The sequence below is a fragment of the Oncorhynchus kisutch genome, linkage group LG2, assembly GCF_002021735.2.
Source record: "Oncorhynchus kisutch isolate 150728-3 linkage group LG2, Okis_V2, whole genome shotgun sequence".
NCBI lineage: Eukaryota > Metazoa > Chordata > Actinopteri > Salmoniformes > Salmonidae > Oncorhynchus > Oncorhynchus kisutch.
The window spans coordinates 27878055-27897878 of record NC_034175.2 but is presented as its reverse complement, the minus strand read 5'-3'; the positions used below and the strand labels follow the sequence as shown (position 1 = coordinate 27897878).

The following is a 19824-nucleotide window of genomic DNA, read 5'->3' as shown; positions in this document are numbered from 1 at the left end:
CCAGACTGCGTTGCAGATTGCTTGCACGCCTCCTTCATTTGTCCGACTGCAATTCCTCCTGGCGGTAGAAAGGTTCCGGCTCGTGTTGATAGCTAGTGAAATGTATGCCGTAGAAGTCTTCGCTGTTTTAAATTTATAGGCTGATGATTTGTATTGCTACATTAGCTTTAATTCGCCATACTGACAATCAGATGTACGAAGCCATTTCGCTTTGGACTTCGTTACATCTATTAAAGCGAAAAGTCAACTGCACGTGTCTTCGTTGTTAAACCAGGTTAGCCAGCTAGCCATTGCGAGCAATAGAAGATAACGACACACACCATGGGCGAAAATGCCAAAGGAGCTGGAGTGTTTCTCGAACTAAGGAAGCGGCTGCAAAGTGGTCTTCTTGTTCTCTGGTAATTATTTGCGAAATAGTTAGTTACCACTAGCTAGGTATCTAGTCTTAGCTAATGTCGGGTGGTTGCGCTAGCAGGACAGGGTTGAGGACGCGTTCCTGTCGTGAACAAACTGCGCAGAACAGACGCATATAAATGTATTTAACATCTCAAGGACCACACACACGTGTGACTCTTAGCCTACATTTGTACAACATCAACCCCGAGCCCTACATCAGGGACTTCATCAGGACCTGGATGATTTTGGGTCAACCACGAATCGTTTGCGCTGCTGCAATGGTGTAAAACAATTGTACTACTGTTCGTCAACTGAATGCACCACTCCGTTCATAGAGCGGTGGTTAGGTATAACACCCGAAGTCATCCAACCGTTATAGTCAGGGGTGTAGTGCTGCTGGTGCGTAGCGACGCTCCGCCACTTCTCGTGACGTTGATATTGTCTCGCAAGATCACTTTGATGATTTAATTAGTATTCTACATGACAAACCGAATATAATGGCATAGATCATGTCCGGTTACTGTTATACCAAAAACACAAAAACTATTTTGTTATGTCAGTTTTAAGATAATCGTGCTGAAGTTGTTGCATTTTTGTTTTGTTCTGTTGGAACTCCATCTGCTAGAAAATTCGATTAAATAGTAGTTAGGCGGGTTAGCCATCCCTAGAAGGTCGAAATGAATATTCCCATGGAACGGATTGGGATTAAATGGTTGGCATGCATGCAGCATGGGTGTTTTAATATGTAAAACGTGAAGGATTATCATTCACGAATCGCGATGACGGCCTATTTTATAGTAATTGGTGTTTTAGGATTTAAAAAAATAGAGCGTTTTCCTTGAGCCACGTACATACTGTGATTGCCTACGCGGTATAATCGTGTAATTTGGATGATGCATTGTATGTATATTCTAAAATTATTTTTATACAATAGGCTTCATATCGGTGCCAACTTTCATTCAGGAGTGACGTAATACAAAATTGCGCTCCGTTAGGCAACCTAAAATATTGCACTACACCACTGTTTATAATAAATGCAAAGCAATTGCCGTATGTGGTCAACTGATAATACCAGCACCGTTTTGATTGAGAGAGCGTCATTGCCTATCTTGGGTTACGCATGGGAGCTCATCTTGATAAATCAGTCAATGCCCGATTTTTGTTTTCAGTGAATCTCCGTTTGGATATTTGGTTACAATTAGGCTGGTAAATATTAGCCAAATTGAGGTGAGTGCTGATCATCTTTAGTCTAGCAAATGAAAGCAATTCAGATATTCTCTACACACACACATACATTAGGCTTACAGCCTACCTGTTGAGTTTCGCTGATGTTTATTCATCTATTGGGCCAACATGTTCTCATGGATGTAATGCTATATTTTGACACCAGGTGGGGTTGTGGAGTAGGAAATTAACATTTTCATCAACATTTTTTTTAAATAAAAATAAATGGGCCATTCAAGCTGTGGCAGTGAGTCAGACTTAACATGAACTTGAGTCCATAAAACATTGACTTAAGTCATAATGTTTTGTTTTAATAGGGCTCTGCTGCTTTTCAACTATACCAAAAGCAGCATTAGGGCCCTATTCAGACTTGAGATAAGTTGACATGAATTGGATTTAAAAAAAAATGTTGGCTTAAATCCATATTTTATGAATTTAATGAATCTTTCCATCTCTGAAAATAAGTGCACTCTTCTCACTTAAGTGGCTCCCAAGTGGAACAGTGGTCTAAGGCACTGCATCTCAGTGCTTGAGGCGTCACGACAGACACCCTGGTTTGAATCCAGGCTGTATCACAACCGGCCGTGATTGGGAGTCCCATAGGGCAGCACACAGTTGGCCTAGCGTCGTCCGGGTTTGGCCGGTGTAGGTCGTCATTGTAAATAATTTGTTCTTAACTCCCTGGCTAGTTAAATAAATAAAAAAGAACAGAATCAACCGCCTTTGCATAGGTAATTAAGACAGTTTATTTGTGAGAAAGTGTTCAAGTTAGCCATTGTTATGTAAATGCAGTCTGAAAAGTTCCAGTGGCCTGGCTTTTCCCCCAAGTGAGAGCAGGTCTAGTCATGGCCTAGTGAGACACGGGTGCTGTCCCGTGTAGCAGGAAATAGAAAAGTCTAAGCCTTTCGGGTTAAACACTTGGGTAAATCCTGAATGAAAATGCACCATAAATAGAATCGTGTCCAGGTGCTGGATGCTTTGGGACCCTCTACATTTGATACTCGTAAACATTGGTGTGGGATTCTGTAGGTTAGGCCTATAGCCTAGTCTGTGCTTTGCTGCATTGCCTAATTGTTCTATAGTTGGATAATATCTTGTTAAAAAGAGCAGGTTTACTGTTTAGAAACTCTTGTTTTACCAGTCGCTTGTGTATTGTCTGGTGTGACAGGCTGCTACTGTGGTTCCTGGCTATAGTTCCTTCCAGTTGTTTGCTGTTGCTTCCTCCACTCGGTTGGAAGTGAGAGAATTCAATGCAGCCAACCAAGTTGTGATTTTAAAGCGGCCTTCGCTGGGTAATATTTTTCTTCCTGGGGGACAGCACTTGTGTCAAGCATGGACAGAGACGCATTGCATGGCTAGTGAAAATAATTGCATCGAACCCAGAGATTGAGCAGAGGGCAACGTATCTTCCGTGCATCAGTGCATCAGGGCTGTCACTGCAAGAGAAAAAAAAATCTGGATTAGCCAAACATTGTACATGCACTTTACCCTACACACCATTCTTTTTTCTTCCTTTGTCTCACACACACAATATATATTGCTTTATTTCTCTCTCCCTCTATCCCTTCAGTTGGCCTACGGCTGTTTTCCTTTGCCCTTCTTCCATCAGAGCAGTGAGTGCATCCTCTCTCTCTGCAAACGTTCCTCTAACTCATTAGACTTCTACTTTCAGCTGAGACAGCAACAGGCAGGAGGTAGAGGGGGATAAGGACAAGTTGGAAGGTTATGATAAATTACTTTAGTACTGTCACACACACACACACTGGTCTACCATTCACTTGTTTGTCATCCACTTGTCAAGGAACGCAGTCCCATTTGTGTCTCAGCCATTGCACAGAGGCCTGCCATTACGCTGAATCATTAATCCAATTGTATATGTTTTGTTACCAGGTTTACCTGTCCATATCAAAATATGACATGTTGCTGAACACCATGTCTGCCTGTCTGTCTGTCCGTCCCTCCCTCAGGAGAGATGTGGCGAAGAGCTATGCAGAGGTGAGGGTTACAGGAGGAGATTCGTCCCTCCACATCCGGACTCCTCGGGGCCTGCTAATCGTGGAGCTGCCAGCAGGGGTCAGCCTCGTGGAGGGCTCCTGCAGGGAGGCACCTGAAAGAGGAGATGAGATACACTTCAGAATGCGCCTCAATGTGGACCAGCACACAGATGACACAGGTAATGGTGAGGCTAGCTGTATGGACACACACACACAACAAATAGAGACAGAATTACTCCCATGTAAATGTTTGTTTCTCACATATCATAGCCTAATTACCATCTCCACTTCAGGTAAGACAGAACAGTATCAGTAGATCATTTCTTATTTATGGCTGATTATATAATATATTCTCATCTGGCTTGAGTCAGTTACTCTGTGGCTGTGAAGCCTTCCCTCGAACTGAGACAGTGGAGGAGTCCTCCTGTGTGTCCCCTGTAGCCTGATCAGCCCACACAGTACTGATCTATAAAGGACTGAGTCATGAGCTCAGTAATTTGCCCGTCATGTCTGGTGCCTAAAACTACACCCACTGATGGATATACAGACACTGTGAATCTTTGACCTGAATCAGCTGTAACCTGATTTTTCGTGGAGTAATACTCTACCATCTTCCCTGAGAAAGAACTGAGTGCATGTTTTTGGTGCTACTGTGCAGGGAACGGAAAACAAAACTAGAGTTTCTTATTGGTTCAGGTAGTCAGTCTGTTTTCTTCCGTTTGGTGTCAAATGAATACACCCCAGGTTTACTTTGTCTCACTCCATCAGGTCTTGCTTATATTAACTGTAGAGTCACTGCACTGACCTGGGAACCGGAGGAGATTCCCCCCATGTCTCTCTCCCAGAGAGAACAGGGCCCGTATCCACAAAGATATCTGATCTACGGGGGGAAATTGGATAAACACTGGGGTGGTGGCGGACCGGCAGAGGGGAAAGCAGCTTGGAAGAAAGGTGGCAATGAGTCTGTTTTTGAGCACTCCTCTGAAAAGCTTTGTGGATATGGGCCCAGACCCCTAATACCCCAGGCCTTCATCTCTCTGTCCACGTTCACTCTGCTTATCGACTTTTGCTCCGTCTCGAGGTGAAGCTCTTTTCCGCCGATAAGAGTTGTTTATGTGCTCTGTTGCTACTGTCTCCTAACAGGGGCCCTGGGGAGTGTGATGGAGAGGCTGCAGGTCCGAGAGAGTTATTCCTTCCACTGCCAGTCCTGTGGGACCAGGGTGCTGGAGGAGAGGTGAGACGACCACAGGGAGGAAGTTGGTTTGTTGGTTCATTTACGTCATCCGTTCAGACACAGGAAGTGGTGCCGCTCACAGTAGTGGAGAAGATGGGTTCAGTGAGGGAGATGGATGGCTGTTTGAGCTAAAGGACGATGCTGTGCTCTGTCTCATCTCCCAATGTCATGTTGACATTGGATAGGTGGATACACGCACACCCACACACACCTGCCAAAATGTAGAGAATACATATGTTTGTGACATTGTCACGGAAAATGGGTAAAATTTGAATATTACCCAGCTTTCCCTGTTAATGCAAATATCTTTTTGATTGATTCGTGCAAATAGGTTTTTGATTGAAGTTATCAATTAATTTCATCAGTACAAATAGTCTCCATTGTATAGCAATGTAATGTCATTGATTTTTCTCAGGGTATTCAAGCGAGTGCTCCCTCTCCCCAACTGCAACTGGAGCTCCCTGGTGGATGACTGGTGCTGCCATCCGGACCCCTTTGCCAACCTGAAGCTGCTGCCCCGAGCGGAGGACTGTTTACTGGGCGACACTCACCTCCTTGTGCCCCTGGATAGAGGCTGTGAGGAGACTCTCACCCAGGAGCTCAGCCCCATCACCAACAAAATGGCTGAGGGTCAAAATCAGGACACACCGGTGAGAGGAGGCAAGGGAGGAAGGAACGTCTGTGGCAGAAGATCAATGCCGTTTTAGCCTTGATCATCACGTTGATGTTCGTTAGATACATAATTTAGGATTTGGGCTTTTCACTTCGCTCTCACTCCCTCCCCAATGTACCGAAAAGTAAAGCTAAGACATTGGTCATTTTCAAAAGTTTCCCTCATGTTTGTGTACTGTAGTTACATCAGCAGTGTCTGTGCTTCAGGCTCCTTGTTAGTCTCACACTATCTGTATACCCCCATCCCACTGGGCCTGAGACTGGCAGGATGAGATGGACACACTCTACTTCACAAGCAGCAGCAGCAGCTAGCAGCACTCCCTTTTTAGAGAGGAAACTTGAGGAGGCGGGCAGACAGGCAGCACATCAACACACATCGTGAGCCACTTCAACCCGAGCCTACAGCCAGGCCTGGTGTTTGAAGCCAAGCTTCTTTTTTTCTCTCTCTCTCTGCCTCTCGCTCTCTCTCTCTCTGCCTCTCTCTCTCACTCTCTCTCTCTGCCTCTCTCTCTCACTCTCTCTGCCTCTTTCTTTCTCTCTCGCTCCATCACTATCTGGAGTGGGATTGATTTCGCTCTCCATCTATTAGTCACTATCTGTGGCTCAGCCTGGGCCTTTTAGTGTGGCTGTGGTTGAGTGGATGGGAAGTGGAAAGAGGGATGAGGAGAAGAATTCTGCCTGCCCATTGCTCTCTCCTCTTTTTAGGTTGTTTGATTGTGGTTATCGATTTCCGTTTTGGAGGAACTTAAATTAGAACTGTGTGTTCTTGTCTTTTAGCTTTATTTGGTATTTTTCTGTTCTTTTTTGTAGAAACCCAACCGCAGGCGTACGCTTGTCTCCTGTAAGAGCTGCACAGCCGGCCTGGGAGAGGCTGTGGCACCAGGTACACGACCGTCTTTATAGAATAGATACTGTATATTGTATTTTTTTTTTAAATCGACAGGAATTTGTTGATTTGCTGTCATAATACCCAACGTCATACACACACATACACACACTGGTTGGGAGCAGCACAGCGTCTACCTTAGAGTGGCACTACCGGAGCAATTTTAGGGCTTAACTTCCTTGCTCAAGGGCACAAAGGCAGTGAATGGCATGGGACCAGCAGCCCTTCATTTGCCAGTTAAATTCCCACTTGTATCATTTACCCTGGGACTTGAACCATAAGAAAGTTGCATTGCATTAGAAAAGATGCCCAGGTCAGGTTCTGTCTCAATAGTAACCGTTTCTGTAAACGTTGCAGGGACCTTGAAACTCTACATCACAGAGGTGACAGTGAGACCCAGTGTGGGAGACAGCCAGTTTGATACCTCTCCAGACAGGTAACTATGGTGCTGCTTCTCAGACTGGTGCATGTTGCTGTAACATCTGTGGATACTCATCCTCATCATTCGGATACTCAGCTCCTCAAAGTGCAAATCGATGTAAATCTATAGTTTTTCACTATGCAGATGCAATATATGACCTTTTGTTGCTACAATGCCAGTGAGCGATGTAGAATATTTTTTTAGACATAGCTAGGTAGGATTCTTATTGAGGGTTAACCATTCCCTACTCTTCCACAGGTCACTGTTCCTGGAACAGACCATAGCTGCCAGACTGGTGGAGCTGTCCTCCTCACAGAGCGTGTTTCGTTTCTCTATCCAGGCCTCAGATGGAAAAGCCTTCATATTGGTAAGTGTGTGTGTGTGTGTGTGTGTGTGTGTGTGTGTGTGTGTGTGTGTGTGTGTGTGTGTGTGTGTGTGTGTGTGTGTGTGTGTGTGTGTGTGTGTGTGCGTGCGTGGTGTGTGTGCGAGCTTGAAATATGTGAGACAGAGACGGTGTGTGCATTGGTGAAATGTGTGTGGCTTTAACAGAGCGGGTGTGAAGTGTTAAATAACTTCTGATCCTCAGCTCTGGCTCCTGAACAGCGACTCCCTCATTGCCTCGTTCTCTGCCACTCCGTCATCGACTGTCAGAGGTGATGCTGTCACCTCTCCCGGCCACCGCCAGTGTTCTGAGCATCAATCACCCACTGAAGCTGGCAGCGCCGTCAAAGTTCTCTATCTCCCCTGTTCTCCCTCTGCCAGCACACACCAGGAGTAAGACAGCCTACATACCCATCTCCTGCTGCATTTCTGATAGAGTATGATACATTATTTTTTTTGTTGGGGGGTGGGGGGGTCTTTCAGTGCAGTTTGTTCAGGATATTTGACTATAATGGGTATTTGTACTATTGGTATTATTTTTATTATAAAATTGTGTTTTGCAACTGAGAACAGAAATGAGTCACGGATAGATGTGGTGGGTGCTCCATGTTCCTCCGTGCTAAGTTCCCCTCTGGAGGATTCTTCTCTTCTGTTATGATTTCCTTCTTCCTCTCCCGCTTCACCTTTGTCTTGTTTTGCTTCGTATAACGTGACAGCCCCTCCAGCAGACTGGCAGCAGAGCTGTAATTAACAAACTGTAGATGAAAGGAGAGGACTCCTCTCCGCTCGGCACTCCAGTACAGCGTAGCTCAGCACATCACTGCTGTTGACTGCGTGTAGGATGGGAAATTGCCTGCTGTTTTAAGTATGACACTAGCTCAGGGGTTGGAGAGCCCTGACCTACACTAGCTTAAACCGGATCACTTCTCCCAACATTTTGGAAGAAAACAACGTGGCGGTTGGCTGACACAGCTTGTATGAAGGTGGGGAAGTGTGGGGAAGGTGGGGAAGTGTCTCCTCTAGGCCCTGCATACTGTTACATACGTGACATTCATCCCTGACCATGTTTTAATTCAGTCACTGAGCACCGTCTGTCTTGGTTGAACGCACTGGAGGTGACGTTGGAGATGCACGCCAGTAACGTGTCTCTAATTGGTGGGAGAATCAGTGAGCCTCTGCTTAATTGAATTGTGACTGTCACCGAGGGCGATGACTTGATTAGTGTGGAGTTGACGGCTGCAGAACTAATCAAATTTACTACCAGCGATGTTTTCATTAGTACAAACCGTAGCAAAACATTTTGCTACGAATACGAGGGTTTCTCATTGGACAAGTTCCGGTTAGTCCCTCCCTGTTTCGGCCCATTTTGTTTCTTTTTGGACAATAGTTCCTAAACACTACACCCTTGGGTGACCGTTGAGGTTTTATAACCAGCGCTGTATGTTAGGATTTTCTTTACTGTAAAAGCAGTAGCATTCACTGTATACTAAGTGAGTGTTACTTTCTATACTAAGGACTTATCAGCATTTTAACTCAAGAGTGTCTGTCGCAGAGCCACTGCACAGATGGCCAAATGTAATGAAAAAACCTAAATCGCTTCCACGACCTGTGACAGGGAATCAATCTCTCCCTCAATTTCTCATTCCTCCATCCCTTTCAAACTCTCACTGTTCAACATTACCCAGTGATAGATTATAATGATTTGATTAGCATCGTAATGCTTCAAACTGGGATTTATGTCCCCTTGCCTAGAAGATGTGAACCTCGGGGAGATATTTGACTTTTAATGTATTATTCTGACTGATGCAGTGTTGTACATTTTCTCTCTTTCTTCGTGTCTTTCTCTTGGTCTCATTATTTTTCTTTCTCTCGCTATCCCTTATCTCTGTGTGTGTCCAGTGTTGTAGACACCTGGGAGAAGGACATTGGTGTCCACCCCCTAGAACTACCCCTGACCACGTGCCAGGAGCTGTTGTCGGTGCTGACAGCCAGTACTTCCTGTCTCCCTCCATCGCTGCATTCCATGAACTCCTACCAGGTGAGAGAGAGCCTCTGGGTAATGTAGGCAGAGCTTGTCCCCTTGGCAGGATGAACATGACACTGTTTGATTCCATATGGCTGATATCCATTATTTACAGCCTCTACCCTAGTAGCTATCGTTGCGACCATTTAAAAAAATATATAAAAAAATAAGCACATTTTCGAAAAGAGGTTCAGAGGGATTTTGTGACCAACTATTCTTAGAAGATGCTGGAGCACCACCAATACTGCTGGGCAGTCTAACGTTTTGGTGCCCACAACCACAGTCTCCTCTACAGTACAAAAAGGGAGAGTTTTCTTGCACCAAGGCAAGACTAGGAGTTGTAAACTTGGCTGACTTCACCAGGGACTCTCCAGAGACATTCCAGACAGTTGCACAGTAATTACCACCATTGTCTCATCCCTGCCTCTTTACCTGTCACAGCAGCACTCACCTGCGAGCACGACGTCAGGTTTGAGAAGTTGAAGTAGCCTAACATTTTTGAAAAATAATGTAAACAAACATTTGAGCTCCTGCATATTCAACGTGGCTGAAAATAAGGCCACTGGCTCCTGTCTCATTATATAGTTATCATGACTCTGGGCCCTTTGATTAAAATGCTTACCAGTTACTGTTTTCACTTCCCACCACTACTATGTTACCAAACCTCTGAGACTGCTTATTATATTTCAGTACTCCCTCTCTTTCTCTCCCACGCTCTGCAATCTCATATTTTGTGTTCCTTCCCTCTTTCACAAAACTCTGTTACTTGCCCTCTGGGTCTGTACAGGGGAGGAGGAACTCATTTTGACTCTGGCAGACGCTATCAATTCCACTTAGATGGAGGGGATTGGAGAGAACTTCTTTCCTTACTTTTTCCATTTATCTTCAGTTTGTCGTATTTCAGTCTGATTGGCTTGTAGGGTGTTAAGAGTGAGTCATTCTGTACATTCCAGGTGTTGCAATAAGTCTTTTTAGTAAAAAATATATATTTTCCAGAGAAACCATCAATTGTCTAAAGTTGCGATGCCATACTCCCCCCATGTTACCATATTCCCAAGTCCCGTTCATCACTCAGCTGGAAAGTCTGGAAATCGAGGATATCAATGTCTTGTCCTGACCGTGAGTGATTATGCTACTGCTGAAAAGGGACTTGTTTTAGGACGGGGGTACTTTAGACTGACTGCATGTCACTAAAATGGGGAAGAGACGAGAGGGACTAAGGGGAGTGATGAAGAGTGTCTGATTTAGCCACTTAAATACCTCCACTAGAGAGATGGATTCACTGCTCTGCTGTAGACCTAGGAGTACCAGAGAGTAATGCGATCACGTAGTCAGATAGAGTTACAGCGGATGAGGGCTGAAAACTCCCAAATTGATAATGCAGCCCTAATAGTGTGTGTGTGGGCATGTGAAATGGTGAGTGGGCCTTCCAGTGCCAGTCTATTGTGTTAGCCCTCCTAACCAGATCTAGCCTCTCATTACTGGAGGAGGAGGAATGGTGTGTTGTCTGGGATGTTGTGTTCCACCTCCGAGCTGTGCTGCGGTGTAATGGGGTGTAAAGTACTTCCAGTGCAGCGTGCCACCCCTGCCACAGACCCCTCCCCCCTCCCCGCTTGCCAGCTCATTAATCTCCCACACAGAGAGGCACACTGGAAGATAAAAACTGGACAGAAAAAGGCAAGGGGCAACATGCTGGAAAAATGAGATCTAAATCAAGTCTCACCCTGACGATGTCTTGCACACTCCTGTGTCGTATTGTTGAAACGATTTTACCTCCCTCAGGTACACGAGCCTGAGGGGGGTAAGGGAATGCATGAAAAAAATGGGATTTGTCGGAAGAAGAATTCTCTGTTAACCAGCACTGTGTTGTATTAGACTGAATGGCTTGTGACACTCAGTCAGTGTGGCTGGTCCCCATAATTTAGATTACTCGGTCAGTTGCTGTGGCACTCCTCAATCAGAATCCCTCAGTCAGTAGCTTAGACCACACTTTCAGAAATGCCTTATTCCCTACAGAACATAGTTTCAGTGTAGGCAAACTGCTTTCACTTCAGCAGCACCATTCACACATGTCATTTGTGTGTGTGTGTGTGTGTGTGTGTCCCCAGTTATATTTCTCGTCAAGTGGAGTAAATAATATTCCCTCTGTCACCTCGCCAAGATGTTGAGTGTTGTGATAACAGAACGCCTGTACGAGAGCACCGAAGCTGAGCATTTAGCTTCTGAGGCTTCTCTTCTCTAGTCGTATCAGCCCTTTTTAATGCTGACAGATAAACACCCCGCTGTGAATACTACTACCTCTGACAAAAAAAGAGCCATAGTACAGTGATGGAAAGGAAATAAACTGTACTGGCAAATGCAATCTCCCGGTACGGGAAGAAGTGTTTCTCTCATGTATCTAAAAAAATAATAATAATAATCATATTCCTAGGAGAGTAGACGTTTTTCAACGAGGCGGGCTGAAATTGTATTTCCATTATTAGAATTTGTAACTGCGGTGAGCTCACGACGAAGCTGTGATGAGAAACCGTTTCACCCCTGGGTAGTACATCAGCACATCACAACTATTCTTGGAATGTATAGCAGGACCTTGTGTCAATAATAATTCATTTAATTGAAAGTGTTTGTCTCACACCCAAGGTGGCATTTTCTTTTAAATAATAAAAACAATCCAAAGAAACAGAACGTGGACACGGACAAGAAACAAAGCTATATACAGGTATCATCAGGTCCGGAGGACATGAGAACAGAATTAGCAGAGGTCTGTGAAAAGCTTTTGTGAACAGCACTGTCTTGAGCTGTGTTTTCAAGGAGGACCGAGACACTGCACTAATAATGTCTGGAAGAGACTCTACCATAATAGTGTGAGCCCTGTCACCTATAGTTTTTTAGTCTGCTTCAAGGGGCTGCTGAAGGAAGACGGACCTGGAGGGAGTGAAGGGGGCGTGTGAGGCAGGAGGATAGAACAAGGTCAGACAGGTACTTGTGTCCAGAGTTTAGGATAGGTTGGTAGGTGTGAAACAGGATTTTGTAGTTGATGCGTGACCATATGTGTAGCCAGTGGAAGTCGAATAGCGCTGGATTGATGTGCTCACGGGGGGAGGTGTGGGTGAGGACACGTTCTGGACATATTGTAGCCTGTTTAGGCACTTGGTAGCTACGGTAACAAAAGGGGTGTTTTTAAAATAAAACTGTGGATGAGTTGCTCAGCTGCAGGTTTTGATCGCATAGGTTGTAACCTGGCAATGTCTCAAAGATGGGGAAATGAGACTTTGGCCACACTCTTGATGTGGGCTTCAAATGAGAGCGGACTTAAATATCACACCCAGGTTGTGAACCTCACTGGAGGGGAGGACCTTGACACCATCAATATTAAGGCTGTAGCTGCTGATTTAGTCAATGATGATGCGAGTGCCAATCAAGACGGCCTCTGTCTAAAAAGAAATCTTCAGTATCGGTGTCCCTTCCACGGGACGGTTGAGCTAATGTAGGCTAATGCGATTAGCATGAGGTTGTAAGTGACAAGAAAATTTCCCAGGACATAGACATATCTGATAGTGGCAAAAAGCTTAAATTCTTGTTAATCTAACTGCACTGTCCAATTTACAGTAGCTATTACAGTGAAATAATACCATTCTATTGTTTGAGAAGAGTACACAATTTTGAACATAAAGTTTATTAATAAACAAATGAGGCACATTTGGGCAGTCTTGATACAAAATTTAACAGAAATGAAATGGTTCATTGGATCAGTCTAAAACTTAAGACATATACTCTGATGCCATCTAGTGGCCAATATCTAAATTGAACCTGGGCTGGAATAATACATTATGGCCTTACTCTTGCATTTCAAAGACTGTTAAAAAAAATACGAAAGAACGGTTGTTGTTTTTTCTTTGTATTATTTTTTACCAGATCTATTGTGTTATATTCTACTACATTCCTTTCACATTTCCATAAATGTCAGTGTTTCCTTTCTCCTTGCTTCAGGGCCTGAGCTACAGGCAGTTAGATTTGGGTAAGTCATTTTAGGTGAACATTTTAAAAGGGCTAATCCTTAAGAGGTTCTGCAGGAAACTAAACTCCATTGTCGGTGTTTGTCGGTGTTTGTGGAGACATACAGCTGAGTGTTGTCAGCATAGAAGTGAAAGCCCAGTCCGTGTTTCCTCAAGATGTTTCTCAGTGGCAGCATGTAGATTCAAAACAATAGTGGCCCCAGAGCTAAGCCTTGAGGGGGACACCTTGTTGGACCACAACTGTCTCACCTACTAGGACCGATGGCTACAAACTGGTAGCGAGCAGTGAGAGAGAGACTGTTCAGGTCCTGACAGGCCCAGGTGCTTCTCCATGCAGTCCAGCAGGATGGTGTGGCTGACCGTGTCGAGTATGAGGATGATGGCAGGATCAGAGTTAGCATTCATGAGGAGGTCATTGGTGGCCCTTACCGGGCCAGTCTTGGTGCTGTGTCTAGCTCTGAAACTCAACTGGAAGGGCTCAAGTAGGTTGTGAGTGGCCGGGTGGTTTTGGAGTTGGTCAGAAACGGCACATTCGAGGAAGGAGCTTACTCGGGAATGGCAGGTTGGAAATAGGCCTGTATTTCTGGAGGTTGTTAGGGTCATATTCAGCCCTTTTAAGTACTGCTGTGACTGCGAACAATTTTGAGCTGAGGAGGGACACATCCAGGGATGAGGGACTTGTTGATCATTTATGTGAAGAAAGGCTCTAGAGCAGGTAAGCAGGTGTTTACAAGGGAGGTGGGGATAGGGTCAAGTGAGCAAGTGGTGGGCCTCATTGTTCTAGCCAGCTTACATCAGCTGCAGTGACTGTGGTGAAGGTGGAAGACCTTGACTCGGAGCGTAGGACTGGGTAGATCAACTACAGGGGCTGGAGAGGACAGAATGGTGTTTTGAGGTTTTACGTTTTGCTTTGGAAGAAGCACAGGTATTTGTTGCACTGTTCTAGGGAGGCTGAGGTAACCGAATTGTTGTCAGGTTGGAGGAGCTTACTCACAGTAAAGAACAGCACCCGGGAGTTACCACTGCAAGGTCCTGAGCAGTTGGGAGAGGTAGATTGCCCAAGCTGCATTTATGGTCTGTTTGTGTTCTTGCTGATGTTGCTCAAACATCTGCGCATGTACTGTTAGCCCAGTTTTCTGATACTGTCGTTCTAGACGACGGCCCGTTGCTTTGAGAGAGTGTCGCTCCTCAGTGTACCAGGGAGAAGATTTAGAGAAAGACACCAGGTGGGTTTTCAAAGGAGCAACTTCATCCAGTATGGAGGCCAAGGCAGTGTTTATATTGAGCCGCAGATAGTTCCACAAGAAAGTCAGGTGAGTTTAGGAGGCTGATTAAATAAGCACAGCAAGTACTGATACATTGCCAGTGATTTTGAAAGCCATGCATTCAAAGATGAGACAGCTGGTACTGGAGTAGACTTTAATATGTTCATAAACATCTGAGGAATCATTGGGTGTAGTGAGCGATAGTTGCTGCCATTTCTGTATCTTTTGGTTCAGCCTTTGGCGCAGTAGATAAGAAGAGATATAAGGATCTGAGCTGGTATTTGAAACCAAATTATTAGCCAGAAGTAGTCTAATATGTTAACTAATTTAATGTTGTTGATTTAAAAACTAAAAACTAGATGTGTTCAATACAAAAAACAAAGGTTGTTATTTTAGAATGCACATAAACACTTAATAATTAAGTTTGCAGGAGTAAACTACCAAGTCTGCCACTAGGCACTATTGCGCAGGGATGAAAACTAGTCAGCTTTCAGTGGAATTTGCTGTTTTGAATCCGAAATAGGTGACCTACGTGATTTGTGTAGATCCGATTCGTTTTTTCTTTTTTGGGGGGGGGGGGGGGGGTCGAGTGATGCGCGTTTGGAGCAATACTGGCTTTATCTAAAGCTCAGCCAATCGTTCACATAACAGAATGCAGAGCAGCACGCAACTGAAGAAAGAAGAGACAACCAATTTAGTCGTTACAACATCAGTGCGTGCTCTGGAAAGGCAGCTTGTCAGTTACAGCAGCGCGTCCCCTGAACGATAACGAGTAACACCATACCCAAACTGGCAGCTTGCAAATTGATTTTGTCCCCCCACACCAAACGCAATCACGACACAGGTTGAAATATCAAAACAAACTGAACCAATTATATTAATTTGGGGAGAGATCTTAAAGCATTAAACATTTATGGCAATTTAGATAGCTTACCGTTGCTAGCTAATTTGTCCTATTTAGCTAGCTTGCTGTTGCTAGCACATTTGTCCTGGAATATAAACGTTCAGTTGTTATTTTACCTGAAATGCACAAGGTCCTCTACACCGACAATTAATCCACCCATAAAACGGTCAACCGAATCATTTCTAGTCATCTCTCCTCCTTCCAGGACTTTTCCTGTTTGGACTTTTACATGGCGATTGGCATCTAACTTTCAGAGTTACCACGACGATGACCAAACTCAGTTTATCTTTCAATCACCCACGTGGGTATAACCAATGAGGAGATGGCACGTGGGTATCTGCTTCTATAAACCAATGAGATGGGAGACGCAGGCCTTGCACCGTGTTCAGCGTCACAAATAGAACTGACTTCTATTTTAGCGCTTGGCAACGCAGACGCTTGTTGGCGGACTCGAGCAGTGTGAGTGCAATAGTTGAATAACATGTATGTTTAAATTCGTTTTGCGACGCACGCAACACGGTCAGCATGCTAGGTGAGAAGCCTGGCCACAGAGACGGGGGTGAGAAGGTGATGAAGCATACTTCATGAGCTGTAACCGAAAAACAACTGGCATTTGGAAAGTTTGAGGTGAGGGAGAAAGTGTGGTGGAAGAAGTATTAGATTTAAGTATATAAGTCCAAAGAAGAAAAAGCCTGGAAGGAGGAGAGATGGCTATAAACGATTCGGGTTGACCGTTTTTATGTGTGGATTAATTGTCGGAGTAGAGGACCTTGTGCATTTAAAGTAAAATAACAACACATTGTTTATATCACAGGACAAATTAGCTAGCGACAGAAAGCTAGCTTAATTGGACAAATTAGCTAGCAACTGCAAGCTAGCTAGCTAAATTGTGTTAAAATATATTTTGCAACGCACACGATGCAAACGGTGTGGTCAGCATGTAACCAATTCGCGATCGTATCAACTAGTATACGAGTCCTTGCCGTTTCTCAAGTTGTAACGTGTTAGTTGCTTACTGGACCCTGGAAATCTGTGTGAAATGTTAACTAGTTAACGAACTAACCACTATCTGTTAACTAATGTTTTCCCTCTACAGTATGTGGTTAATTTTCGGAATGAGAGAATTAGGTGAAAATGAGCCGTTGCTTGTTAAACAAGTGAATTCAGGGATCAAGTGTAGCTGGAGCTGGGCCTGGTTTAACTTGGATGCCGCTATAGAGGTGAAAGGAACACCACACACTTTCCCTCTTTGTCACTTTTGCTGGCACATTGGAGAACAGATGTCCACAGGCAGAACGTGTACAATGTAATAATATGCAGTGTAGCCCAAAGATAGTTTTTGTTGTGTTGAACTTGACAGTAACACGTGTGCGTAAGTGAGGGGGGATTATAATTGTTTTTACTCAGTGAACGTTATTTTTGCACACATGTAGCCTTGTTCACTTGATCGACGTCTATAGTGGCCACTATAATAGAGCAATTTGTGCCTGTTTGTTTCATTCTATTTCCACTTAAGATGGGTTTTTTTCCCCCCCCAAGTGCAATATTTGTGTGTGTGTGTGGTCACAAGCGTTCTATTATAAAGGCTAACTGCAATATTAGTGTGTGGTTTTTTCTCAAGACTAGAGTGTCATTTGCAGTAGGTCTAGGCAGGCAACACATAACATTGGGTTGCTTTCTTTACATTTTTTTAGCTGTCGGTTCGGTTCACATGAACCACTTTATATTTGACACACTTAGACTGATCCTGCAGATCATATTCTCTGTTTTAATTAGTTAACCTGCATTTCTCCCTGGCGAGGATTTTTTGTTTGTTGCATGTTTCAGTGCAACAGAAAAAAAGGGTCACCTTTTTGGGTCCTCACCAGTTTGCATCCCTGATTGCAACCATCTATCAATGACAGCAGCTGGTTCAAAGGTACATACTTGAAAGAGTTAACGTTAGAGGTTGAGGTTCACTCTCTTAAGTCAAAGGGAATTAATAGTAGCTTGTTTCTTGCTTCGTTTTTCCTTGTATTTTTCTTTGGGGGCTTAGCTATTTTGTAGCACGTTCACCTTTGGGCTTAATCTGCCATCACAGACTAATTTGTTATCATTTGTGTTAATGAGTGTTGATGCGGTGTGCAGGCTGAGTCATGAGTTTCGGGGGGGAGCCTTGAGTGAAGCCAATGCCCTCATCCATCATCCCAATATAGCGGTCTCACAGGAGATCCAGTCAGGCAGAGCTGTGACCCTCTTCCAGGCAAACAACCAGGACTAGGAGATGGCTTTAATTTGTATGTGTGTGTATATGTGCAAGACCTGCACTGTTATCAGGCATCTGACCGTGTAAGAGAGGACAGGATGTGCCACGAGCAAACAAAATATCCACATTTCATCTGAACACATTGTTTACCTAAATGTCACTGTTTTTTCGTTTGTTTTAACACAATCCATACAGTATACTCATCATAAGTCAGTTTCATTGTACGTAATGAAGATATATATATATTTTTCTGGCTGTATATCTGAATCTACATATACAGGTGAGGAAAGTAATACTGTATCTCTTATTGTTACACTAGAGATCTAACCCGACCTGTCTGAATTGTTTACAGGTGGCGTACATGAGACTGTAATGTCAGAGGTCAAGAGCCATGGATCCACTCATCTTTCCTAGAGGGAGGATCAGCAGAAGAAACACTGGAACACTAAGAGTACAGTTACTTATCTGTCTTAGGCTGTGTTCAAGACGCACGTAATGGAAAACCAAGTTCCATTGCCCAAGTTCAGCTGGTGCATACCTCCGAGTCGAGCATTCTCCTTCTAAAAGAACGATCATTCCGTTATACGTTTTGAAAAGGTTTCTTCAATTTGGTCCTACTGAACATGACCCTGATAGCTGCTGTAATACAGACCATGTAAAAAAAATGACTTGTAACTAATCATTCCAATGGAATGACTGAGTTATTGATGACCTGCCCAGATTAAATAGTGAATCAGACTAACATGCCCGTGTTGAAGTTCATGTTTTTTAGCGGGGGGGGGTCACTTTTATTGTAAACAAGAAAAGAATATGTTTCGAAACACTTCGGCATGAATGTGGATGCTACCATGATTATGGATCATCCTGAATGAATCGTGAATAATGATGAGTGACAAAGTTACAGATGCACAAATATTATACCCCCCCCCCCCCCCCCCCCCCCAAAAAAAAATGACTTTGGGGTAGGTATGATATTTGTGTCTAACTTTCTCACTCATCATTGTTCACGATTCCTTCAGGATTATCAGTCTATTCTTTTTTAACAATAAAAGTGACTCAAATGACACATTATTTACATTCATTTCTGTTGGGCACAAAATCATTTGAAACACACCCAAAACAAACAGCAAATGCATCCAACAAATTGTAGTCACAAGCTTGATGTAGTCAATGCATGCTATGGATATGGGACCAAATACTTCACTTTTTACTACTTTAATACACAAAAGTACATTTGTCCCAATACTTTTGCTCCCCTAAAATGGGGGGACTATGTGCAACAACAAAAAACGGTTCACCCGATATGGATGAAAATACCCTCAAATTAAAGCTGACAGTCTGCACTTTAACCTTAGTCATTGTTTGATTTCAAATCCAAACTATTGAAGTATAGAGCCAAACGAGGAAATAATGCTTCACTGTCCCAATAATTACGGAGGGCACTGTATGTAACCTCTGTGACAGGCGGTACCTTTTTGGACAGGCTTTTCATTTTACCTCTCAACCACTTTTCCTCACCACACTTTTCCTCACCACTGCTGTGTGAGAGGAAAATCAGCTGACAGTGTCATTATAATAACCGCTATAATTACTTTTAAAAATATATATATATTTTACCAGAGAGCTAGTAATTATGTGGTTGGTTATGAGATCGAACGCTACAGAGTTTTCTGAATGTCAGCTAGCAAAGCTTTAATTACAAATACTTCCCGAGATTCATGTGCACTAGAAAATCAGCCAGCTTTACAAGTACATGACAACATATGGTCGATGCAGAATGATTATACATTATGCAGAATATTCTTCTAACGCTCCATTAGACTCGAGGAAAGCCTGTGTGATTCCGTTTCATTTTGAGGATTTGAATGTTCTCTTACAGTGGCTCTATAAACAGGGCATAGCCAATAATAGGACACACATATTGTGCATCCCCATGGGCTATAAGGAGGTCATTGTTGGTAGCAACTGTAAACCGATTGGCAATGAAGTGGAACAGGGTCTGCACTACTAAGAATAAGGGAAGAGTTATATTCAGTATCACTTAATGTCTATAGTTAGGAAGCTGAAAGGTCATGATTTGAATAGCAGGAGCTGAGCTTCATGAAAAACTAAGTTACCCAAATGTACCCAAATGTACTGTACTTTTGAGGCTTTTCAGACCCA

The 19824-nt window shown here is 43.7% G+C and overlaps 1 protein-coding gene across 3 annotated transcripts; it reads left to right on the top strand.

Moving 5' to 3' along the window:
* The first annotated feature begins 24 nt into the window (after window positions 1–24).
* On the top strand, window positions 25–18405 carry LOC109864631 (E3 ubiquitin-protein ligase E3D). 3 transcript variants are annotated; one of them, XM_020452490.2, is made up of 10 exons: window positions 25–398; window positions 3588–3793; window positions 4758–4848; window positions 5264–5498; window positions 6331–6403; window positions 6764–6842; window positions 7086–7194; window positions 7414–7601; window positions 9108–9246; window positions 18014–18405. In XM_020452490.2, exons 1-10 carry the CDS (start codon window positions 322–324, stop codon window positions 18032–18034), a joined length of 1218 nt encoding a protein of 405 aa, XP_020308079.1. In that variant the 5' UTR covers window positions 25–321; the 3' UTR covers window positions 18035–18405. The 3 variants fall into 3 exon arrangements, 2 of the variants coding, with proteins under 2 accessions (XP_020308079.1, XP_031648250.1); XR_004203449.1 differs by having other exon boundaries at window positions 65–398; window positions 7414–7645; XM_031792390.1 differs by lacking the exon at window positions 25–398 and adding an exon at window positions 1458–1623.
* Window positions 18406–19824: the final 1419 nt, after the last annotated feature.